This window comes from Marmota marmota, unplaced genomic scaffold (assembly GCF_001458135.2).
Source record: "Marmota marmota marmota unplaced genomic scaffold, marMar, whole genome shotgun sequence".
Lineage (NCBI taxonomy): Eukaryota > Metazoa > Chordata > Mammalia > Rodentia > Sciuridae > Marmota > Marmota marmota.
In genome coordinates, this window is record NW_026000172.1 from 1,673,829 (window position 1) to 1,698,377 (window position 24,549).

The following is a 24,549-nucleotide window of genomic DNA, read 5'->3' on the forward strand; positions in this document are numbered from 1 at the left end:
GTGCTGTAAAGGCTCCCAATTGGCTGAGCTTCCTCTAGGAAGCTTGCCTCGCAGCCTTTTCCAGGGAAGTGAATGATAGTGTCCTGGGCGTATGGGAGGGGGAAAGCAGGAGAGGCCAGGGGGACCAAGTGGACGTCCCTCCCCCTTGAAGCAGGGGCCGAGATATGCGATTGGAGGGCGAGGCCCTCGGTTCCTGTCCTGATTGGCCCTCTCTGACTGGACGCTTCCCACCTTTCTTGACCCTCCCTCAGCATGGGTGCCAGTGCTGCTGCTTCTTCTCGTGGACAGAAGCTTTGTTTCTCTAGGCATTGAGAAAACTGGGGCCCTTTCAGAAAATGAGAATTTTAAAATAGTAGATGTAAGGCTTCATTTCTCCCATGTTAATGAGGTGGGGTCTGTTCTTGGACAGGGCTGGTTCTCAGTGGCTGTGGGAGACACACAGTGAGTCGGGAGGTGGGAGAAAGGCAGGTACTTTCTTATAGTGGGAGAGGCTGGGCTTGGCCCTGACAGGTGGAGGCTCTGCGTGCTGTCCAGTGGCCAGGGCCTGGGTCTCCCAGGACCAGCCCAGCACCTGCAGCTGATGCTCCCCCCTCCCCCCCCCAGCTTCTCGGCGGGCTGCGTGGCGCTGCCAGCGCTGATCAACATCAAGGCGGTGATCGAGCAGAGGCAGTGCACCGGCGTGTGGAATCAGAAGGACGAGCTCCCCGTGAGTGCCGCTTGTGGGCGCTGACTGCCCTCCTGGAGGGGCTGTGGGTTCCAGGGGTGTTAAATGTCCATTTTGCCTTTCAACTGGGAAATACTGCTGTGGCCATCTGACAGTTGTTGGTTTTTTAAAAATGTCTATGGGTCTGTAGGTCAGTGGCAGAGCCCTCGACGAGCGTGTGTGAGGCCCTAGGTTTGCTCCCCAGCACTGTGGAAAATAAAGTGTAAATGAAAAATGGAGATGAGGACCACCACAGAATGACCAGCAGCATGCACACCAGGCCGTGCCTCTGTCCGGCCACCTCAGCCCCAGACCCAGCATATGCAGAGGAGGGGGTGGGCAGCTGTGGTACAGCTTCAGCATAGGCCTAGGGTGTCGCGGCTGCTTCCTCGACAGTCGCCACCAAGGCTGGCCTGAACTTGTCCTTCCTTCCCGGTGGTGTCCAGACCCTGCAGGGACCTAAAATGTGCATCGCACCTTTCTGCGGAGCCTGCTCTCCAGCCAGCCCACCAGCCTGTCGGTTGCCCAGCTGCTTAAAGGCTTGTGATTAGAAGCACCAACGCCTTCCAGTCCCTGTGCTCAGAAAGCGAGGGGGCAGGGCTGAGCCTGCTCATGCTGCAGCCTCCCAGCTAGGCCAGTGCCCACACAGCAGAGCAGCCTGGACTGGGACCAGAGGCTGCCCAGGGCTGGACAGGCACTGGAGAGGGGCCTGCAGGTCTCGTTCTGTGGGCAGCCTTGCAGGGCTCTGCAGCCTCCATCAGGGGCCTGTTGCTTTGCTCGATGCTCCGCAGCTGTTTTGGTTTCTTTTTCCAGTACCAGGCATGGAACCCAGGGGTGCTCTACCTCGGAGCCGCATCCCCAACCCTTAACACCCTGTTTCAGGCAGTTTCTCTGGACCATTACAAAACGTGGGAAACTTGGTCTGAAGTGAGAAGTGAGCTGTGTGTAGATTGTCCTTAAAGGTCACCATTTTGCATTTTATCATCTGGCTAAGTGTGCCGGGCTTCTGGGGGCTATGCTCCTTCTCCTGATGGGTTTTCAAGAGTGTTTAGGATGGGGATGTGCTCAGAGGTGGAGCACTGTAGACAGACTGACTCCTCAGACTGCCTGCCTGAGTCCCCTACTGGAGGAGGTTCCCCCAAGAACAGGGGTCTGATGGAGTGCCTGGGAGTGCCTGCTGCTCAGTGATATGTTGATGCGTAGATGGCTTTCTGAACTGTAACTCGCTCTGGTTTCTTTCTCTTTGAGCAGATTGAAGTGGACCTTGGTAAAAAGTGCTGGTATCACTCTATATTTGCCTGTCCCATCCTTCGTCAGCAAACAACAGATAGCAATCCACCCATGAAGTTGGTCTGTGGTCACATTATATCAAGAGACGCCCTGAACAAGATGTTTAATGGTAGCAAGTAAGTGTCCAGCGTTGGATGTGACTGTGGAAGTCTCTTGGAACTTGGGATGATGAGAAGAACTAGGGTACATGAGTGGAGCTAGATTTAGGAATAGATTTTTTTCACTGTTTGGCAGAATGGGTGGGTTTTATCTTTTGTCAGTCTGTTTGGTGCATTTGTGGATTTGGCAAGTGGATTTCTAGGCACAATTCTCAATCCTGAGATTTTGGGTGGGTGGTGCGTCTCTCCAGCCCCTTTTCATGGTGGTCCGCTGCTGTGGTTGAGCGCCGTGCCCCTCTCCCTAGCCCGTTGTCTTAGAGATTTTTTATGTCCTGTTGATAGAGCCCTCTTTTGGTTAGAGCTATGTACTCCACCCTGTGGAAACAGGTGTCTGGCCAGGTTCCTCCTGGTGACTTTTTATAGAGTGTCACGGTGAGTTCCCTTCTCCATGTGTGATGTGTAAGTCCTCACAATTGGAAATGTGGATCCAATTAAAAAACAGAACCAGAAGCCAGTCTCAGGGGCCTCTTGACTGCCCGGGCAGCTGTATCTTCTTTCTTTGCATCAATTAGACCCTTGATGGTGAGGTCCTTTTTTCATGGGAGGCCCTGGCTGGAGAGCTGCTCGTGCCCCTCCCAGACTGCCCAGCAACCCCCAGGGTGGCGTCTGTGGCAGCCAGAAGCCTGCCAGCTCGTTGGTCTTGGCACAGACTGTCTGAGTCCCTGGGCCACTGCGAGGCCTGCAGACAGTTTCTGGTGAGCGTGGCTCTGGGCTTGCGGTCCACAGGTCCACACATGTGGAAGTCATGACAGGAGCCTAAAGACCTTTGGAGAAGAGAAACTGAACCACTCTGAAACCCCAGAAGCAACTTTAGAGGACCACCTTGTTTAAAACAATTTTCACCCTTTGCCATTGAAGAAGACCTTGGGGGTTAAGGTCTGGTTGACGTTGTGACCCTTCAAAGCTCAGCACTTACAGGAAGGGAGAGCGCGGTCACCCTGCAAGCCAGAGTGGGGGCATGGGTGGCTGGGTCTCCTAGGATGGTAGCGCACCTGCAGGGCGTCCGTGATCGCCCGGCATTTTCTGCAGGAGGTGGAATGAAGTGCTCATACCATTCCTGCTCCTTGACTCCGTCTTTTCTGTCTTGTTTTCAGATTAAAATGTCCATATTGCCCAATGGAACAAAGTCCAGGAGATGCCAAACAAATATTTTTCTGAAGAAATGAATTTAGTTTGCAATTTGTAAGTGAAACTGAATTGTGGGTCATTCAGAAGAGAGTGTCCGTTGAGTCGGCTGACCAAGGACTCCCGTGTCACGCAGCGAGTGCTCTGGAAACTGCTCAGCGCTGCACGCGAGGGAGCCTGCGGCCAGCCAGCGAGGGCCACCCCTGGCTTCTTGCCTCTGGTCTGCGTTTTTGATCAGCACCTACACCAGCAGTCGCATTCAGTGCAGGTTTTGTACTTCATTATATGGTGATTTTTTACTTCTAAGCAGAAACAGAAACCACCCTCTCCGCCACACGTTTAATGTCCTCCTGCTTTACTTTGTCATTTTCTTAATAATTGTCAGCCTTGAGAATGTTTGTGAAAAAGCTTTCTTTCCTGTTATATATACATGATTAGTTGGAATTCTTCAGAGAAAGGTTGGCAGATTGAATTGTGGTTGTAAACCTATCTTTGCCTTTTTTTTTTTTTTTTTGCTGAAGTGGAGAGCGGCTGTGACAAGAGTCCACGCTTGCCCTCCCATGTTTCCCTCTGCTCCAGCTCTGGCTGAGAAGGTGGCACACTGCCACGGGGCTCCTTTTGGCCCCAGCGGGTGCTTGTGTAAAATACCGGCATGAATTCAGCAGGCTGGTGTGAGAAGTCTTCCGCTAGAACAGAGTAGGAGGAATATTATTATTTTTTTAAAACTTTAATTGCTAAGAGGTGCTTGTTTTAAAAATGTGTTCAATAAAATGAAATTCTGAAGTTAGAAGTGTGCTCTTGGTCTGGGTGGCCCTGTCTTTTGGAGTCTGCCCTCAGGACTGGCCGCCTGTCACCTACTGTTCCTGGCAGCCAGCTAGCGTGGTGCTGTGTGGGCATGTGCAGGACAGCTCTGCACACCATCCCTGGAAGGGAAGCAGCCTGTTCCAGTACTGACGCGGCAGCTGCCTGCCCCTCCCTGTGGTCCTTCTCCACCTCCATCCAGCAGGTGGATTAGCATTCTGTCCGGCCTCTCCCCTGCAGGGGCAGCATCTTGTTGACTGTGACTCTGTGGTTCAGGTGGATGCAGATGTGAGACCGCTTCTCTTGTGAGGTGTTTTCATGTACAGCACTGTCAGGGAGAGCCACGTGCCAGGTCCTTCTCTGTAGAGGAACTGCATGCAGAAGACTTCCCTCATGAGAAGAGTGTCGTGTGGAGGTCACCAGGAGTTGGCCAACTTGGCTTCATCCCACGGAGCTGGACACCATCGCAGGAGTACTTACGAGAAAATACAGAAAGATGACCACAGAAGCAGAGCAGGATGTGGCGCTTTGTGTCATCAGCTGCGCATGGACTGATGAGGGAGGGAGACAGCAGATTTGGACTGGGAGCGCTGGGGTCTGTCTGTGGAGGAGACTACAGGAGAGCCTGTGTGGCCGCCCTGGGGCCCAGTTTGCGTCGATGGCCACCATGGCTGGGTAGGTCAGCCAGGAGTCACTGGTGCCCGGCCGCGTGGCCTGCAGCAGTCTCATGTCACTTGGGAAGGCTCTTCACAGCCGCTCTGCAGCAGCAGCCAGCAGCCTCTCTGGGGCGAGGAGGTGGAAGAGAGCGGGTGCTGCTGGTGTCACTGCTTGGCCAGGAGACTCTCCTGTGAGTCACGTTCTGAGGTGTCTTCTTTTGTGATGGTTTTCTCTCTAGGCCAGAAATTCACTTTATTTGCAACTTATTCTCCTCTTTCCACCTTTGACTCCTACACAGCACTTGGGCTTCACATGGGGTTTGGGTGACATGTCTCCTAGAGGCTGGTGGCAAGTTCTGGGCAGTGAGCCTCTTTACACAGTTTGCTTGGGCCACTTGTAAGGACAAAGGCCAGAGCTCTGCCTCGTCCCCTCGTAGTGCAGGGAGTCCTTGTGACAGCTTCCTGTGCAGCCCGTGAAACTGAAAAGGACATGTGTTAATGAGCATTTGACTTGACGGCTTCCCGAGGCCGGGCCTGAGTCCACCGCCTTGAGCGGGGCAAGGCCCGGTCTGCAGCTCTCTCCATCTGACAGTTCACACAAAAACTGTCTCCTGACCTTATTTAAGTGTAGACTCAAACCTCCTTGGCGACTCCGTGTGCAGGAGAGGGGCTCGGAAGAGGCCAGACCTTAACCAAAGAGGCTGCGGTACAGCACCTGTCCTGCTCCAGCAGCGCCGTCCCAGCACCTCCCCGGGCAGAGGATGCCACCCATCTCCTGCCTCCACTGGGTGGAAGGCGGGGTGTTCACAGCCACACTGGTGGTGGAGGCGGAGAGCAGTTCCAGAATGGTTCCCAAGGTTTTCTCAGCTGTTTTCACTAGCCAGCAGGGAGCAGTCCTTGGACTGTTCTCAACTGGCAGAAGCCCACCAGAGAGTCAGATTGGCCAGCCAGAGCCTCTGTCCAGGACACTCTGCACAGGGCTCAGGTTGGTCTCCATCCTTTCCCCTGTGTGTGATCATCACAGATGTCATTTCTGTTTCCTGGGTGATCATGTGAGACTTCTAATACATAAATTAACGGGTATTGGTGCCTCTTTATTTTAAAATGTTGAAGAGCCACCTCATATTCATAGGTGTGTATTTGTGAATGTGTGAGCACTTAACTGAAAATAGGAAGGCTGTGAGCAGGTCTTGTCTCAGTCTCTGTGGCAGCAGACTGGACAGACCCTAGCAGCACTCCAGGTCATGTAGGCGGGGTCCTCTCTCCAGCTCGTCCCACAGGTGGCGCAGATCCAGCTCGGTGGTCTCACGCTGAGTCATCTCCACCTCCACCGTTTCACCTGGGGGTGGTAGAAACTGCAGAGGCCAAGAGCTCCTGGTCATCTACACTGGACGGGCTGCTCAGGAGAGTGCAAGTATGGCCTCTGGTCAGTCAGCTTCGTCAGCAGACTCAGGTCATCTTCAGGGAAGGTGTGGAGACCTGGTTTGGGCAGCTTCATCGCTAGGATGGGCAAGGTGAAGACAAACCAAATACCTTTCGTCACTGATTGCGTGTGCGCTGCCTGTTGTGGCGTCACACGGGGCTGGGGGCATGGTGCTGGCAGCCTGGCCAGGTGGAGCTCGAGTTCCTGGCTCACGCTTCATGGACTCCGTGGGACTGTAGTTGAGTAGATACCAAAAATAGAGTGACAGATGTATTTTAATAGAAGATGAGGCAGTTAGTTTTAGGGTGAATTTTCCACTGTTGGTTTTACTTTAAGATGTAATAAGAAAAATAAAATTTTGTTTTTAAGGTGTTTTTAAGCTGCAGTTGTGAACTGTAGTGGGCACATGCTTCCTTTACTTCCAAAGAGGCAGGGCGGCCGGAGCTGGCTGGCAGCCCGGGCTCCTCCTCACTGGGTGAGGATATGCATGGGCTTCCTGAGCAGCAGCCAGCCTCCTCCAGCACGGCCACTGGGGCCACTGGGGCCTGACCTTCTCTTTGGGACCCGGTGGGAGTGAATGTACTGGGGCCAGGAGGGGCTGGAGGTGGGTGGGAGCAAGCGGCTGTGGGCTCCATCCAGATGCTGGCGTCGGCGGGTAGGCACTGGGTATGTTTTGCTCATGACCGCGTGTGTGCGTGGGGTCCCCTCCTTTGTGCTTTCTAAATTTACACTAAAAGGATTCATCAAATCGTTTGTTCAGATGGCTCAGGATCATATTTCTTTGCTTACCCTGTGCTCTTGGGTTCTATAGTATTTCTATAATTATGTAACGAGAATAGTGTTGCACTGTAATCTATCATATAGAGCTCTATGTATGGACGATTCTGATCTGTTTTCTAAGAGATGTATCCTGTTTGCAAAGGCACGATAAAGTTGCATCTTATAGATTATAGGCAATAAACCCAACTTAACACACACCATACTCATTCTCTGTTCATTTGATTTTGGAAAAAGTTGAGCATATCTAGTAGTTTCAGGGATTTCATTTAACTTAAAGAAAATTCTGATATATTTAATTTATAAATTTTAGACTGATATAATAAGAGTTTTGGAAAATTATAAGAAATGCTTTGTGATGTGTGTATTCCTATGTAAAACACATGGCTTCTCCTGTGTATATTTTTTAAAATTAAAGAAATGCACATTTAAAAGTGGTTTTGTGGATGGTTTTGTGGACGAGGCAGGAAGGTGTGAGACAAGAACAGCGCCGCTCAGTCAGGAAAGGTCTCTGTCACCACCTCCCTGGCTCTGCCACCAGCAGTGTGAGGGCAGGAGGTGCCTGGGCGCATCCTGGGTTCCGCAGCTGGATGCTCTGTGTCCTGGCTGCTGTGCTGGCCCTGCCCAGGCTGGTCGGAGGGCAGCAGCCCTTGGAGGAAAGAGGAGCCATTTCTGTCCTCCCTGACAGCTTAGGTGGCAGAGGCCAGGAGTTGGTTTGTGGTCCTTTTGCTCATCTTTTTAGGGACAGATGAAGTCATGTCTGAAACTTTAAAAATATTCCTCCTGTGGGGATCGTGTGGGTCCCACCCACTCGTGCTAGGAGCCAGCGGCCCAGGTGGTGGGGAAGAGGCCAGCGGGTCCCTCTCCCCGGGCTGCTCTCAGGAGGGCTGCTGAGGTCCCCACTGGGAAGGGCACTGTTGCCCTCGGGAGGGACGTGGAAACAGGAGAGCCGGTGGCTGAGTGGGCAGCACACAGTGGGCATGACGGACAGGAGGAGCCGGCCACTCCTGGGTTCCAGCACAGGTCTATAGTCTGCTCACTGCGTCCAGCGCTGCTCCAGGCAGCGGGTTTGGGTGAACTCCCGTCTTCCTCCTCCTGAGGCCAGGACTGTTAGGACTCCCATTTTCCCTGAGTTATCAAGAAATGAAATCACTTGCCAGAGAACCTGCGGGTGCTGCCCCTGGCCTCTCCCGAGTCACTGCTGCTGGGCCGCCTCTGTGGTCCTCCGACCACAGCGCTGCTGAGGGTTTCCAAGGCCGGGCGGGCTCTCCAATGCAGTGTTAAAGCCAAAGAGACAAAGGACAGTTTCCTCACTGATCTTTCCCTTCCACAAAAATGATATTGTTTAAAAAATGAGTATTTGTCAAATGAGCCGTGTCAAGGCTGGGTCCTGGCCCAAGAAAGAAGTCATTTCAGGGTCCAAAAAAAGAAAGAAAACCATGTTGTAGGCATCTGTCCCGTGGATTTATATGATCTGCTTCAAGCCTGCAACTGGCAAGTAGGACGCTGGGCCTGAGGCTGGCAGCCTGGGACCAGTGGGTGCTCTGCCTGCAGGACACAGGGTGGATGATCTGGCCACCACGGGCCCTGAGCCTAGATCCACAGCCTGCCTGGGTGTGCCTTAGGCATCGTGGCCTGCAGAGTGGCCTCCTGTTTTCTCTCTGGTCAGGTGTGGGGTATTTTTAAGTTCTAAATGGTTATTTACCATTTTACTTGAAGTAGTCCTCTTTGTTTTTTTTGGAGTACCAGGGAAAGAACCTGGGGCCTCAGGCATGCTAGGCAGGTGCCCCACCACGGAGCTGCACCCCAGCCCAGCAGTGAAATCCTTTTAATAAAAGGTATTAAAAAAAAAAAAAAAAAAAAAAAAGCCTGGTGTGGTTGTGGTGGTGCACGCCTGTAATCCCAGTGTCTCCATCTTGGAGGCAGAGGCAGGAGGATCGCAAGTTCAAAGTCAGCCTCAGCAATTTAGCAAGGCACTAAGCAATTCAGTGAGACCCTGTCTGTAATAAGATACAAAATAGGGCTGGGATCTGGCTTTGTGGCCAAGTGCACCCAAGTTCAATCCCCAGTAGCCCCCCAGCCTCCCCAGTATCGTCCCCCTGCGGGCAGCACAGGCTGAAGGCTGGACAGGTAGTGCTGCCCGGGCCAGACACATGCTTCTACAGTTCTCACTGCAGCACAGGATCCACAGCCCCAAGTGCTTTGACCCTGGTTTTGGTCAGCCACTTCACCAGCATCTCCTGGAGGAGGTCAGCTGCCCATCATAGGTGGCTCTCCCCAAGGACTCCTAGTCAGCACAGGGCCCAGCCTCTGTTCGCAGGAGGACTCCTGCCTCGGCCTGGAGGAGTTTCTTGCTTTCTGTCCTGACAGGATAAAGGTAGTCACCAGGTGTGGTGCACCCTGCGCCACCACAGTCCCAGCTACTCCGCAAACAGGCAAGGGGATCTTTGGAGCCCAGGTGTGAGCAGCCTTGCCTGCAACGAGTGAAAGTAGGCATGCATCTCAGTGGATCCAATCCCCAGCATCCCCTTTCCCCAAACCAAGGTCATGGAAGGCAGGCTGGAGCGGAGGGCAGGTGGGCTCCTGCCGGGATGCCCTGAGCGGCACCCTGAGGACCTGTGTGCTCATTTGACACGCATGTTAACACAAAATGGAGATTTGGTGATAGCTCTTGTGTGTTATCAAGGAAGAATAAGAGGAAGGAATGGGGTGAAGCAAGAGGTGGCTAATCCCCCCTTTGTTGGGGATGGAACCAGCTAATCCCTGTCCATGTATGTCATGGAAGCCCAGGTGGAGGTGGGTCTGGCTGGTAACACCGCTAGGTGTGCAGAATCCCAGGAGAGCCCCTACCAGAGTGGAGAATCAGGAAAGTAAGTGTGGCGCGGCCAAAAGTGGGGAGCTGGTTAGCTGCTCAAGGCCACCATGAATGTTTATTAACCAAGGGAAGAAAGTGCATCAGTGTGAGCAGTGGACAGACCGGGTCAGTCTCCCACCTCTAGGGTTGAGCTTGATACGCAATTTGAGGGCAGCAATTGTGCTCTGAGCCTCCTCACCGCCTTCTGTCTCATTCTCCCCTCTGCTGGCTTCGGGGAGGCCAGGGAATGTGCTGGAGCTCTCCAGGGACCTTTCAAAGTATGAGAAGTCATCAGGGATTCCAGGAGCATGTTCTACTGTGGTACCTCAAACTAGAGATTCTGCTCAACTCCAAGCCTCACCCTTGGCTGAGGAAAGGCTGGGACGGCCATTTTGCTTCCACATTGGAATTTTCTTCAGAGACGGATCCATTTCCAGTACTGCTTGCCCTTCAGCTTTGCTGTGGGCACCTGTGCTGTCTACACGGCGGTGCAAAGTGGTGTCCAGCTGCCTTGGGAGCTGCTACAGGCAGATGCTCTGGCCTCCCTGAGGCTCAGAGCCTAGCCGCATGCACCTCACAGGGCCTGAGAAATGCTCGATCCCTGAGGTCTGGGACAGGCACCCTGCAAGGCACCACATGGTGTGGGGGACAGCCCTTGTGGCAGTAGGGTTCCCTCCAGCTCAGGCCCCAGCCTTGGCCCCTGTGTCACTCTGACTGGGTTGCTCCCAGCTGGGCTCAGCCTCTGAGAAGTGGTGGGGAGAGGCTGAGACGGTGAGTACCAGTGGCCCAGCTCTGCTGCCCTGGGCTCTTGGCCCCCCACAGGAACATAACACAACTGGCCCTTGTGATGTTCCAGAGACAAAGCTTTGTGTGAAGCCAAGTGAATACATACAGAACCCATGACCCTTCCCACCCTGCCCACTACCGAAATGAGAACACAGGAAGGAAGACCAGGGGCCCAGAAGAGGAGGCCGTGTGGTCTAGCAGACGCAGTCTCAGGTTGGAGTCTGTAGTGGCTATTGCGTGGCCCAGCGCCATGTCAGACGGATCTCTCTGAAAGGCCCGGCTTGTCTCCTGCTCTGACAACGGGTCTGAAAGAGAGGTGGTGGCTGTCATTGTAGCAAGAGCCCTTCAGTCCAGCATCTGGCCGTGACCAGCCCCCCAGCCCTTGGCCATGTACCAAGTGCTGCTCTGGCTCCATCTGGTTTGACCCCCCCAACCATGCTGGGGTGGCACTGGGTGGGAGAGGTGGGAGAAACTGCCAAGGCCACACAAACAGAGTCCAGCTGCGTGGAGCCTTTGTCAAGGTCCCCAGGAAGGTAGGAGGAGGCTCCTCTCTCATGCCAGCCATTGCCACCCACTGACCTGGCCCTCATCCAAGGCTCACAGGGACGAGGAGTGTCGGCCACGTAGAGTGGCCTGAGCCAGAGTGCCTGTGACAACCTAAACTTGACATCACACTACATGTTCTCTCAGTACTGGCCAGTGACTCTCGGGGTGGGGGCCATGCTTGTCGAAGCCCAGCTGCCCTGGGCCATCACTGAGATGGGAATGTGGCTGTGTGAATTCCTCAGATGTGTTTGATCTTTTGGATTAGGGTTAGGGTTAGGCAGGATTGTATTTTTTTATTCCTTTCAAAAATAAGAGTTTTCAGAAAAGAGATGAGGGATTCTCTTGGAGAAACTCCCAACTGCACTCCAAGTAATAAAAATCATTAGTTTTTAGAGCTCTGACCTTGGTATATATAATAGACACATTGGAAGTTAATTACATTTCCATTAATGTGTAAGGTGCTGAATTTGGATTTCTGCAAAGAAATACCAAGGAGAATAAAATGCAAACCCAAGGTGTAAAATGTGGAATAGTTTTGCCTACTGAAAGGAACTGGTATACACAGTTGGTTAGCATTAACATTCAGTGCCCTCCAACCCCCGCCAGCCCTCAAATGTCCCAAGCTTCAATTTCCTCATCTGTAAAACGAAGGTTATAGTGAAAGATCATCATGAAACTTCACATTTAAAGAAACACACAGTTGCCTCTCATATCCACTAGGGTTGGTTCTAGGACCCCTCCCCCCCCACACACACTTGGATACCAAAGCCCTCGGGTCCCTCATAGAAAAAGGCATAGTATTTGCATAGAGCCTTGCACACCCCACTGCCTGGATCACCTCTAGATTCCTCAGCGTAAATGCCAGTTAAATGTCACTCTGCACGGCTAGGAAGCAATGGCTAGAAGAACCCCTCTCTGTTTGACACAGACACGTTTCACAATTTTTTTTTCAGTACAAGGTTGGCTGAGATGTGGAATTGGAGTGTGCAGAGGCTGGCCTTCTCAGCCCTCAGCTGAATGGTCAGCTGTGGTCATCGGAGTGTACTCCTGCCTCGGCTGTTTAGAGTGGGTTTCCTAACCTCAGGGCTGTGATCTGAGTGGAGACCCTGGTATTGGCCATCCGTGGCTGCTGTGGAGATGAGGGGGTCCCGAGCATGGCTCCCATCAGGCCTGCTTGAGCTGGAGCGCGCTGTGGGGAGAGCACCCCGGCTGCCCTGCCCTCAGGCGAAGGAGCGAAGGAGTGCAGACACTGGGCTTCTTAAAGACTTTTTTTCTGATCATTTCAAAATGATGAGAGTGGAACTGGATGGGGCTGTCACTTGACCTGCAAGAGAGCTAATCCCCGGCCTCTGACCCCCTTTCCTCCAGTCCCTGGCAGCAAATCAAGGCCCTGCTTTGACACAGGGAAATTAGGAACCAAGGTTATTTGTTTTGTTTGGAAGTAAACGATTAACTTTCCCTCAAAAAACTAGACCAGCTAAGGGGCAGGGGGCCATCTTAACAATAAAATCCAGACAGAATCATGTAGAAAAAAGAGGAGCTCAGTTATTTAAGGGGCCAGGAAGAATTGGTGGAAGCCCTCAGGTGGGTTTTGGCTCTCGATTAAACAGAGATTTACTGGAGCAGCTCTGCTCTCCCTGAGACAGACGAGCTGACTCCCTGCCCCAGGACACCACTGCCAGGACCTCTCTCTGGGACTGCATTTCACCATCTGCCATCTGGTAGCCAGGACCAGGGCTAAGAGACTCACCTGGGGCATTTGCAAACACGCCTTCGTTTCCCTAGATAAGGAAAAATAAGGGAAAGTGAGTGTCCAGCGGATCAAGACGCCCTCCTTGCTATTTGAGGTTGGTGGCTCAGGAGCCTGTCTTTCTACTCTCCTGAGCGGCTCAGCACACTGAAGCCTCTTCAGACCTGAGCGAGTGACCCTGCTCGGGACCCTAGGGGATGGGGTGGTAGGGAGGCGCCAAGGGTTCCAGGTTTCTCTCCCAGCCCTCCAGGGCACAGGGCCGGAGCGTGGGGGTCCCCTGCCGCCTGCAGTTTGCATTCAGGGCCGGCCAGGGGTCAACTGGGCGGGGAATGCCTCCCAACAACCTCCTGGAGGGCGGGAAGGGGCGGGGACACCTCTCGGCGTCCTACCTCAGGGAAGGAATGTCCCTGCCCCGTCCTGGCAGCCACTGGGAGTTCCAGAAATTCGAACCCCACCCCGGTTTCGGTGGGAGTGGGGCCGAACCCCGGCGTGGTGATTCCGGGGACTTACGGTGGTGACAGATGACGGTGATGACCAGTGACAACAGAAGGACCGCGCAGGTCCCAGCCAAGGGCGCCCAGATGTAGATGTCACAGGCGAAGTCCAGCCACCTGGTGTCCGCTGACAACACCGGAGACGCCCACGTTTAGGAAGAGGCCCGGGCCTCCCATCCCTCCTCGCCCGCCCGCCACCCCGAACTCTTCTCCCCTCCAGGACGCGGTTTCCCCACATTTGGACCGCCCAGGGGATCAGGGTCGTCCCAGGCCAGGCCTCCTTCTGCGGTCCTTTACACCTCTGGCCCACCCAGGCCCCAGCACCCGCTGGCCTCACCTGCACCACCCGTCGCGGGCCGGCAAGTCTCGGGGCGCACGGACCTGGGCAGCAGCGTGGTGGGGGGCGCCGGGGTGGGTAGTCGCGGCGCGGGCGTCGGGGAGGGCTTCGCTGCGGGAGGAGCAACGGGGTGGTTGGGGCCGACTGGGCTGTGGATGCACCGCGCCGGCGGTTTCCCTTCTCCCCAGGGGAGGGCCTCCTCTCGGTTTCCCCTGGGGCAAGGGAGAAGGGCCCTCTGGACGCGCGCTGACCAGTGGCGGCCAATGCAGTGGCCTGACGTTGGCGGCTCTGTGAGAGGGACCAGGACCCCGACGCGGGAGCGTGCGCTCCAGCAGCACCGCCAGGCTCGCCAGCAACCTGTGACTCTGGCTAACATCCGGGTTCTACCGCCAGCAAGCACAGGTGCAGGGGTTTAAGACACTTGCCCAGGGCCACACAAGCGCTGGAACCGAGCCCAGGTCGGCGGCACCAAAGCCGCCTCCAGCCGGCGCAGGGGCCCACGCCTGTGATCCCCTCCGCTGGGAGGCTGAGGCAGGAGGATCGTGAGTTCAAAGCCAGCCTCAGCAACAGTGAGGCCCTAAGCAACTCAGTGAGATCCTGTCTTTAAATAAAATGCAAAATAGGACTGGGGATGTAGCTCAGNAGTCACCTCTGGTCCCCACCTAGCACACCTTAGCCTCAGTTTCCCCGCCTGTGTAATGGGAACCGCATCAAAGTAGCCCCCAGAAATGCTCAGAGGTGACCCCAAGCCCCACGCCGAGAGGCGCCGCGCCCCACGCCCGGACCTGGCAGGAAGACGGGCACCAAGGGACTGAAGGATATCTCCGAATTGACCACCACCGAGCAGAAGTAGTATCCTTGGTGCTCCTCGCGGAAGCTGTTCAGGGTGAGGGTGTAGCTGTCCCTGGATTTCGTGCCGGTGAACTGTTGAGGATCCAGCTTCTCCGCCGGCTTGGTCCGGTGGGTGGAGATGTACAGGAGAAAGGTGGGCCTGGCGGCCACGCCCGGCGGCTGGTAGAGCCACGAGCAGCCCTGGGCCCCGCTGGACGTCATCACCTCGCAGCGCAGGTCCAGCCGTCGGCCGATTTCCGCGTCCACCCTCGGCGGCTGCATTCGGAACTGGATGGACCCAAGGGCGACGGCGGCGCCTGCGGTGGAAGCAGCGGGGGGCAGCAGCGGGGCTGAGCAGGTGGCCCGCGCCCCTGCCCTCACCCTGCCGCACCCTGCCGGCCTCCCGCCCCGGCCCCACCGCCCCGTCCCTGTCGGCCTCGCACCACTGCCCGCCCTGGGCCCGCGCTCACCGAGCAGCAGCGCCAGTGGCAGCAGCCACGAGGTCCCCTGCGAGGCCATGGCGCGATCCCTGCGCGGTGGGCTGCGGCGCTCAGGAACCGCGGGGCGCGGACGGGGAAGTTTGCCCTTCGACCGGCCTCAGAGCCTGACTTCGCACTGGAGGATGTGATGTCACCCGAAGCCCCCACCGAGGAGATCGGCCTCCTTTTCGCGGTTGTCACCTTCCCGCCTGGCGAGGGGGCTGGGAGCTGTGATAGGGCCAGAAAAATAGCCTCGGGGAGCATCATAGGACAGCTGAAAACTGGGTTTAAGGGTGAGGACAAAGTTTGAAAACGGTCCTTGGAAAAGCCTCTTGTGCGAGTGACAGACGATAAGGGGAAATTAAAACTTTCAGGAAACAGGCGGAGCGGTCCGGGGAGGAGTGTCCACTGCACCCTCATTCGAGGCTTGTGTCTCCTTGGGGCTGAAAAGGGGAATGCCTGCTTCGTGAGAAATGGGGCAGGGGACGTTCTGGGGGAACTGCCTGGAGGCACCTAGCAGGGAAGCCTTAGGGGCACTGGGGTCCTTTGGTGACCAGGCCTCTGGACTGTTTCTCCAGCGAGGAGGGCTTACCAGGCAGCAGTCTCCACTCCAGACCCTGTGTGTGGAGGGGTCCTCTAGCCCCCCTGCTATGAAGGTCATTCCCTAAGTGGGATCTGACACTGTCACTCTGGTGGCTTCCTATGACCTGCACTGCTGGGTGCTGGCTCCTCCCAGCCCTGCCCTCCCCGCCTGGCCTGCCTTCCCATGCTCCTGCTCTGCAGCCTCACAGGATCGGGGTCCCCTAGGCTCTGCTCCTCTGGGCGTGGCCCTGTCTGCTGCTTCTGCATGTGAAGCTCTTCTCTTGGCCCTGGGACCAGCTCTCAGGCTGTCTGATGGGACTTCACTCTGGGTGCTGGCAGGGACGTTTGTGTGGCCTGGATGAATGTGGGGAGGAGGCATTCTTCCTCCCCCCCCCTTCTCTCCCAGTTTCTTCAGGGCTTGGGGGTCTTCTCAGGGAGACCCCCACTGTGCTGCCCCTCCAGCTGCTGTTGGATTCTAGAGGCCAGCCACTGGCAGGCCATTCCACTGGCCTGCCTTGCCCTGAGTTCTGCAAGCGAGGACCGGTGCCTAGTATCTTGATGTGCCCTCTGTTCCTCATTGTCATGTCACAGCTGCCCTGAGCTGTTTGCTCCCCTGCTGGGGCCAGATTGAAGCAAACACGGGTCAGCAGGCTTTTAATTTTTAAAGTTATTGTTATTACTTATTTATTTTTTGCAGTGCTGGGACTGGAAACCAGGGCCGCATGCTACCCAAGTGCTGTACCACTTAGCTACAGCCCCAGCCCCTGGCTGGGCCTTAAAAAAAAATTTTTTTTAATTACTTTGATTTCAGTGTCTCCCCTCCTCAAAGTATATCCAAAGTGCTTACTCTAAAATGGAGCATGTTCTATTTAGAAATGCTTTTAAAGTGTGTTTTAAGTTACAAGAGTAATATATTCTTAAGAAACTTTGTGGCTCAGCGGTAGAGCGCTCACTTCGCATGTGCAAGATCCTGGGTTGAATCCTCACCACCACATAAAAAAATAAATAAGTGAAATAAAGGTATTGTGTCCAACTACAACTAAAAAATAAATATAAAAAAAAAACTTCAGACAACACAAAAATGACTACAAAGTCTCCAGAGAAAAGTACTGTTACATTTGAGTGTATCCTTTAGATGTTATCTGTGCACAAACAGATGTTTATATAGCATGTTAAATTTGCAACTTACTTTTCTTTTATATATATATATATATATATATATATATATATATATATATTTTCATGACGTGCTGAGGATTCAACCCAGTGCCTTCCACAGCAAGGCAATGCTCTACTGCTGAGCTACAGGCCCAGCCCAGCAACTTCCTTTTCTTATTACACTAGAAGGAAAGCTTTTTGTGCCAGCAGTTATGGGTCTACCCCATTCTTGATTTCTTATTTTTTGGTAATGGGGATTGAACCCAGGCGTGCTCCACCACTGAGTTACATCCTCCATCTTTTCTTTTTTTAATTTTAAGACAGGGTCTTGCTAAATTATCCAAGCTGAACTTGAACTTCTGATCCTCCTGCTTCAGCCTCTCAAGTTGATGGGTTGACAGACCTGTACCACTGCACCTGGCCAGCCCTTTCTTTTAAGTGGGTGCATTTTATGTAGGTGTTCCTAATTTGATTCTCCTTTTTTTGGGGGGTAGGGTGGGGTACCTGATTGAACTCAGGGGCCCTCGACCGCTGAGCCACATCCCCAGCCCTATTTTGTATTTTATTTAGAGATAGGGTCTCACTGAGGGGCTTAGAGCCTCACTTTTGCTGAGGCTGGCTTTGAACTTTTGATCCTCCTGCCTCAGGCTTCTGAGCCACTGGGATTACAAGCGTGTGCCATGGTGCCCAGGTTTGGTTCTCCTTTTAATGGGCAGTTAGGTGGTTTGAAGTCACTATTCTGGCAAGGCTGGGGTAGATGTAGTATACCCATGTCATCAAGGACTTACACTGGGAGATGCAGCATTTTCAAAGGGAAGCTAAACCTTTGCAAGGACTTGTGCAGGTGTGTGTGTGTGTGTGTGTCCGTGGCTGTGCAGACACAGAGCTGTCCCTGTGGCGCACATGGATGAGAGGACAGGCCCCCATTAACAGGGCAAGCTTTGCTTTAGCTGGAAGTTCCCCCTGTGCCTGGTCGATGCTGTCATTGCAGGAGTGTCGTTTGACCCTCGTGGCTACAGGATGCAGTCATAAAGGTGGAAAAAGGGTGCTTGGAGAGGGAGAGCCTTTCCCAACTAGGAGGGACTCCAGTCAACCTCCAGATGTTTGGATCTTGGGAACCACCTCCCTACCGGGTGCTGGTTGGATTTTTGGGTGCACAGCTCCAAACAATCATTGAATTTTGGTGTCCCGGAAGTCATCTGTAGCTGGCTTGGGGCCCTCCAGCCCTGAGCGGAGGAGTGGCAGCCGTGGGGGTGGCAGCCCCTTAGTGCAGAGCACCGTGGGCTGGGGGGTGCCAAGGCAGCACTCAACCCCACCAAGGAGGCTTCTGACCCCAATGATATTTTTCACAGAGGGGGGTGGATTCCAGATGTAACCACAGCAACATCCGCTCACAGCAGACAGAGAGCAGGTGCTTGCATGGGTTGGAGATGCTTGCTTTGAGTGGGCCAGGTGTGCAGAGGGCTTGCTGGGGCCTGCCGTCCCAGCCAGGTGAGCTCCTGCAATGCTCCCTGTGGTACCCAAAAGGGTGGCGAGAAGAAATGGGAATGACCACGCTCTGCCACAGAGCCCCTTGTTTCTTAAAACACGTGGAGAGAGAAAGCAGCTAATAACCAGGAGGCACGCCTTTTGTTATTTTCGAAGTATTTGCTTTTAAAATGTGGAAATGAAACAATTTTAGTTCACCTGGATTGAAACACATCCAGATGCACAGCTGGGCAGAGGAGCCCTGGAAAAGCATCAGGGTTCTAGGGAGGGGCTGCAGGGGCGACCGGAGCTAGTGGTGAAGTGCCCTGTCTCCTCCTGCTGATTGGGGGTCATGGAGACACGGTAGTCACCCTGTCTACAGCAGGAGCGGTCACGGAAGCCCTAAAGGCGCCAGGGCCTTGCTCTTCACCAGTCCCTGATGCTGTGGATTCAAACTCACTTCTGGTTTCTTCCACCCAGGACTCCCCTGGGTCTTGGCAGTGGTCTCCCAACTGGCCAACATGGCTTCTGCTGTGGTCCCTTCTCATGAAAACCTCACACTTGCCCCTGGGTTGGCCCCCGGAGCTCTGGGTCTGCAGGAGCGCATCTGGTGGCCTGGGTGCGGCCCGGGAAGCCCTGGGTGCGGGCCCCACTGCTCTGCTCTCCTCTTCCCCTCCCCCAAATTCAGCACTGCTCCATTTCTCTTCTTCTAAGCTTTTATCTATTTATTTCCAGTAATGGGGATTGAACCCAGGGCCTCACTCATGCTAGGCAAGGGCTTCAACACTGAGCCCTTCAAAAATGTTTTTTTTTTTTCAACATCACTTGCCGCAGTCTGGCTGGGCACAAATGCCGCAGTCTGGCTGGGCACACAATCACGAGCCACCACACAGCTTGTAGATTCAAACAGCAACTCTTTATTCCCGAACTCACACCAGCCATCTACAATCACGTTCTGGGGAAATCCACGTTCTCTGCCCAAATCCACCCCCACTGGGCTTCTTTCTCCCAAAAAATACTGTCTGAATCCTGTGAGAACTCAAGGGGAACTCAGGCAGCAGGATACGCCCTATTCCCAGCAGGAATAATCTTAAAACTGGAACGCCCTAAACCCGATTATCCTAAACCGGGAACACCCTAAACCCGGATCCGCCCTGGTCCTTGAGCAAGGTCACCTACATGCAGTGTCACTGCAAAATGTCCTATTTCCACGAGTCCTTCCACTAAGCAACATGGGGTACGCTGGCAAGGAAATTGTCATACCTACTTGGCTAATGGCTCCCAGCAATCACTGTTTTAATAATATGAAATACAAGTACAAAATATTGTACAAGTATATTTTTCATTACATGGAGATGGAATAATATATTTTTGTGTTTTTGCCAGAATCAGTATCATCCAGTACTTTCCACTGTACCAATGGCTTTCCCCAGGGATTCTTTTTACTATTCATATACAGTTTTATTATTATGAATAAAAAAGCTCACAACTTTTAAAAATCATTGCATATATTCAAGATGCTTTGGAGAACTGTTATGAAATACAGAATCACTTTAGCTCATGAGCTTTAAAATGGGTAATATTATTTCACATCAGCCAAGATCTACCTTATATTAGCATTGCAAAGACAAAAATGTTTTTTTGACACAGGTCTCACTAAGTTTCCCAGGCTGGCCTCAAACGTGTGATCCTCCTGCCTCATCCTCCGGAGCAGCTGGGCTCACAGGCTGCGGCTCCCTGCACTCCTCAGAGGGACCTGCTCCTGTCCCATCAGGCCATTCGAGGCGCTCTCCCTCCACCCAGAGCCTTCTCTGCTGCGCATCGTGCTCCCCACTACCTGGCTCAGGCCTCTCCTTCCTGTGGCCAGCCTGGTGCCCTCCCACTCCACAGTAGTGTGGACTCCATCGTCCACTGTGTCACCTGCACCTGGGGCATCCTGGGTGGGGCACAGTGGTTTGGCTCTGGCCACCCACCAGCCCTGGCCTTGAGGAGGAGGCCTGCTTCACTCTGTTCACACCGGGTGCCCAACAGGGGCCTTGCCTACACTAGGCCTTCAAGGAATGCTTGGCGTGCAGGAGCAGAGCAAAGGCGAAGGCAGGGTACCACAGACCAAAGGAGGCAGAGTGGTCAGGAAAGGCTGTGCAGGTGTGACTGGGCTTGAGGACAAGTGACACTTAGGAGAGAGGTGGGTTAGAAGGAGGCTTTCGATTTCTGATCAACCTTGGACCAACACCATGCTTAACACAGTCCCGCAAGGTTCTGAGTAAAAGCAGGAGGGAGGGGAGAAGGCAGCTCACTCAAAAGCAAGGCGACCTCTTGGTGGGTGGAAGACTGGGACCAGGGCTGGACTCGGGGCTGGCTTCCTGGGCTCCATTTTTGAGCCAACATTCTTGGGTTTGGCTTTCCAGAGTCCCTTCCTGGGACGCAGAGGCACTGAGGGCCTTGTGGTTTAGGCAGGAGCTCATGTGTGAGACAAAGCAGGAAGGCTCATAGGAGAAGTGACCAGATGATGAGAGGTGTGACCACTCAGTGGATTGATCCACTGACACGGGTCAACTAGGTGGAAACTGTAGGCAGGTGGGGGGTGACTGGAGGAGGTGGGTCACTGGAAGCATGCCCTTGGGCTTTATATTGTCCCTGGTGAGCAGCCCTCAGTCTGTACTCCCGGTGGCCTGGTCCTGAGGTGCTTTCCTCCACTGTGCCCTTGCGCTGTGAAGTCCTGTATTATCTCGCCCAGAGCCATGCAGTTGGGTGACCATGGATTGAACCTCTGAAACCATGACCCAAAGTAAACTTTCCCCTTCTAAATTACTCTTGTCAGGGCTCTTGGTCACAGGGATGAAAACGCTGACTAAAACAAAATGTGACTTCTCAGCTACCAGCGTCCCAAGTGCTTCCCTTGTAGGGAAGCTGCAGACAGGCTTTCTCTGAAACGGGAGCTTGGGTCTGCATTTCTCCCGATCAAAAGGCTCGAGGTCACAGCCACTGTATGGGGCCTGCTTTGGTGGAGGGTTCTGGAAACCCCTTCATCAATAAAACAAAACAAAAATCAAGAGGAGGGAGTATAAAGAGAAGAAGAAACTTTAAAATATTTTACTTAAGACCCTGCACACACACTCCACATTCAAAGACCGGGGCTGGGACCGGGGCTGGCTGAGGCTGGCTTCCTGGGCTCCTTCCTGGGCTCAACAATTAGGATGTACATCTGCTTCCAAAGAAATACAAATTATGGAACAAAGTGAAAAGAGCTTAAAATAAAGAGAGCAAGAACATGCTGAAAACTCAGATTCAGAACAGTTGAAGAGGATAAATACTAGAGGTGGGAAATGAAAACCCTAGACTTAAACTAGGGCAGTCTCTAAATTGGACCTAGTTGAAGGGACAATTAGTGAACTGGAAGCTAGCCTTGAGGAGCTCACAGGATGCAGTGCAGAGAGACACCCCCACAGTTTGCAAAGCTGCTGAAATGTGATTGGGACAGTGAAATGTTTACTGTGATCCTAGAAAAGGAGAATAAAGGGAATGTGGAGAAAGAATATTGGAAGAGACCATGACTAAAAAAGTTTCACAGGCACTGGGGATGTAGCTCCGCGGTAGAGCACCTGCCTGGCACGTGTGAGACACTGGGTTCGATCCTCAGCACCACATAAAAATAAATAAATAAAGATATTGGGTCCAGATACAAATAAAAAAATATTAAAAAAAAATTTCACAATCGAAGACCTATGTCCCCTGGTGGAATAAACCATCAGAGTGCCAAGCAGGGACAATAAACCATGTCCCTCTGTCTCCATACCTACAGAGTGAACTGGGAGGCACTGAGAGGAAGGACCTCCCCGGGGAGTCAGGCAGATGTTTGAAATATGCTTGGGGGACCATTAGCGGGTGGCGTGGGTGGCCAGAGAGTAAGCTGGGCTGTGCTGGGGTCACCGTCGTCTGGGTTCCTCCTGTGCTGGACTGACGCTGACAGACAGCGTCCTCCCCTCCCTTGGGCTGCCACAGGCTTGCTGTGGGCTCATAAGTTGGAGACACTGGTGCAGATACCGGATCTCCAGAACACAGAGGCACAAGTGTCCCAAACACCACTGAAGGGCCTGACCCGAGGGGTGGAGCCAGCAGGGCAGGGGAGGAGTCTTGGGGGGTGTAATTTAAGTTGTGGAAGAACATGTCATGAAGGAGGAGGGGGGGGGCAGGAAGAGAGGAGGGAAGAGGATCTGGAACCTTCCGGGGAAACTCACATTTAAGGAGCAGGAAGAAGACGCAGGCACAGGAGCCAGGCAGGGCCTTCAGAGTGGAGGAGATGCTGCCTGCCAGGCTGTGGGCCTGGGTCTGCCCTGGCCAGCACAGGACACCCATTCCCATGTGTTGTGGGCTGATGGTGGGGAGAGGGCAGGGAGGGCGGGGAGAGGGCAGGGAGGGTGGGGAGAGGTCGGGTTTTCCTGTCTCTCACCCTTCACTTACTGAAATGTCTCACCATTCACTCTTTATAAAGTTGTTTTTTTTGGTACCAGGGATTGAACCCAGGGATGTTTGACCACTGAGCCACCTCCCAGCCTTTTTTATTTTTTGTTTTGAGATAGGGTCTCACTAAGTTGCTGAGGCTGATCTTGAGCTTGAGATCCTCCTGCCTCAGCCTCTGAGCTGCTGGGATTACAGGCTTGTGTCACTGTGCCTTGCACACATTTTTAAAAAGTTTTTAAAGCCTTTGAACACAGTAGAGAATATAAGACAGCCCGTGCCCACTCTGCAGAACTTCAAAGTGCTAGTGTTTGTGATATTCCTTCAGAGGAACCCTGCAGATACGCACAATTGTACCCTCCCAGGCCCACCCCTTCTCCTCCATAGAAGCCAAATTTGGGCCTTAATCTATCAATTATGAGAAAAGGATGTTCACTTTCCAACTATGACTGGGTTTTTCTCTCACTGTAATTCTGTCTTCATTCGTTGCCTTATTATTTTGAAGTTTTGTTATTAGATACATATAGGACTATCTTCTGGAGGAACTGCCCTCTGTCCCTATGAGATGTCCCTCTCTATCTCTGGGAACACTCTGCTTTAAAATCTACTTTCATATTCATATGCAAGATTTATAAAAATCATATATACATATGCATATATAAGTATATTTAATTTTATTTTTTTTCTAACTGGGGATCAGCCCAGGGTCTCACAGGTCTCTACCACCTGCTACACCCCCCAACCCCACCCTCTCTGTATGAATACTTTTATTACATACATATGTATGTGTGCATTGAATATATGACCTTATTCTGTGTTTCAATATACAGGAATGTCATCCCATTGGATGTCCTTGAATCTGACCCCATGAACTTGATCATACAGATATATTTTACTTATCTTTTTAAATATTTATTTTATTAGTTTTAGGTGGATACAATATCTTTATTTTACATTTATGTGGTGCTGAGGATGGAACCCAGTGCCTCACGCATGTCAGGCGAGTGCTCTACCACTGAGCCCCTGCCCCAGCCCCTCATACAGATTTTATTTTAAATGCTGTGTCATAGTGTTTTCTTGTGCATAGTTCAAGGTATAGTGGGTCTCAGATCCAGGTGCTTGTGCCCGTGGAGGAGCGTGGCCATCCTGGAGGACAGGCCTAATCTTAAGGGATGGGCCTCAGGCTTTTCAGCTGCTGTGGTGTTTTTTTTCAAGATGGATCTGCCCAAGAACAGGAGCCGGGTCAGGCTTTCTGCTGGTCATCCCTCCTGGCCTGGCCTTTCATGGCTCTTCTTCTCCCATTTTAAAACAGAAAGGTGGACCCTCCTGGGCTTTGCTGTGGTATCACACACCCCAAGGTTAAACCCCAATGGCGCACCAATCAAAGTGATACACCTGGGAAATTGCAACTCACTGTCCAGCACTCAAGAACCGGCAGAGAGTGCCCCTCTCTTTGGCAGAGTCTCAGAGATCCTGAGGCAGAGTGCCTGGGGCAGGCTCTGGGCCTCAAAGCCCCACCACTGTCCACGGATCTCCATCTGCTCTCCACAGATCTCCACCCGCCCTCCACCCTCTCCACCCACTCTCCACCCTCTCTACCCACTCTCCACCCACTCTCTACACTCTCTACACTCTCCACTGCTCTCCATCCTCTCCACCCCTCTCCACCCACTTTCTACCCTCTCCACCTGCTCTCCACCCTCTCTCCACCCTCTCCACCCGCAATCCACCCACTCTCCACCCGCTCTCCACCCACTCTCCACCCTCTCCACCTCTCTCCATCTGCTCTTCACCCGCTCTCCACACTCTCCACCACTGTCCACCCTCTCCACCCTCTCTCCCCCTTTCTCCACCCTCTCAACCCCCCCTCCACC

At 53.2% G+C, this 24,549-nt stretch overlaps 2 protein-coding genes across 5 annotated transcripts in view; one reads left to right on the forward strand and one right to left on the reverse strand.

Moving 5' to 3' along the window:
- Window positions 1–7,370, forward strand: part of Rmnd5a (required for meiotic nuclear division 5 homolog A) — a 32,009-nt gene extending 24,639 nt beyond the window's left edge. The window contains exons 7-11 of one of the 4 annotated variants that reach the window (XM_048787809.1): window positions 604–706; window positions 1,955–2,109; window positions 3,246–3,288; window positions 3,905–3,907; window positions 4,476–7,370. In XM_048787809.1, coding sequence (XP_048643766.1) covers window positions 604–706; window positions 1,955–2,109; window positions 3,246–3,288; window positions 3,905–3,907; window positions 4,476–4,577 — 406 coding nt within the window. In that variant the 3' untranslated portion in view covers window positions 4,578–7,370. Of the gene's footprint in view, window positions 1–603; window positions 707–1,954; window positions 2,110–3,245 lie in introns of all 4 variants that reach the window. The other 3 variants (XR_007342182.1, XR_007342183.1, XM_015506334.2) reach the window with 3 other exon arrangements.
- Window positions 7,371–9,836: 2,466 nt separating this feature from the next.
- Cd8a (CD8a molecule) lies at window positions 9,837–15,366 on the reverse strand. The gene is made up of 6 exons (XM_015506367.2): window positions 15,002–15,366; window positions 14,486–14,848; window positions 13,701–13,811; window positions 13,380–13,490; window positions 12,870–12,900; window positions 9,837–10,878 (listed from the first exon to the last, which is right to left on the reverse strand). The coding sequence occupies exons 1-6, from the start codon at window positions 15,048–15,050 to the stop codon at window positions 10,827–10,829; spliced, it is 717 nt and encodes a 238-aa protein (XP_015361853.1). The 5' UTR covers window positions 15,051–15,366; the 3' UTR covers window positions 9,837–10,826.
- Between the last annotated feature and the right edge of the window lie 9,183 nt (window positions 15,367–24,549).

Coding starts and splice junctions, on each gene's coding strand:
- Cd8a (XM_015506367.2), bottom strand. CDS start 15,050: ATGGCCTCGCAGGGGACCTCGTGGCTGCTGCCACTGGCGCTGCTGCTC. Junction 14,849..15,001: donor GCCACTGGCGCTGCTGCTCG/GTGAGCGCGGGC, acceptor CTTCCACCGCAG/GCGCCGCCGTCGCCCTTGGG. Junction 10,879..12,869: donor CGTGTTTGCAAATGCCCCAG/GTGAGTCTCTTA, acceptor CCTCTCTTTCAG/ACCCGTTGTCAGAGCAGGAG.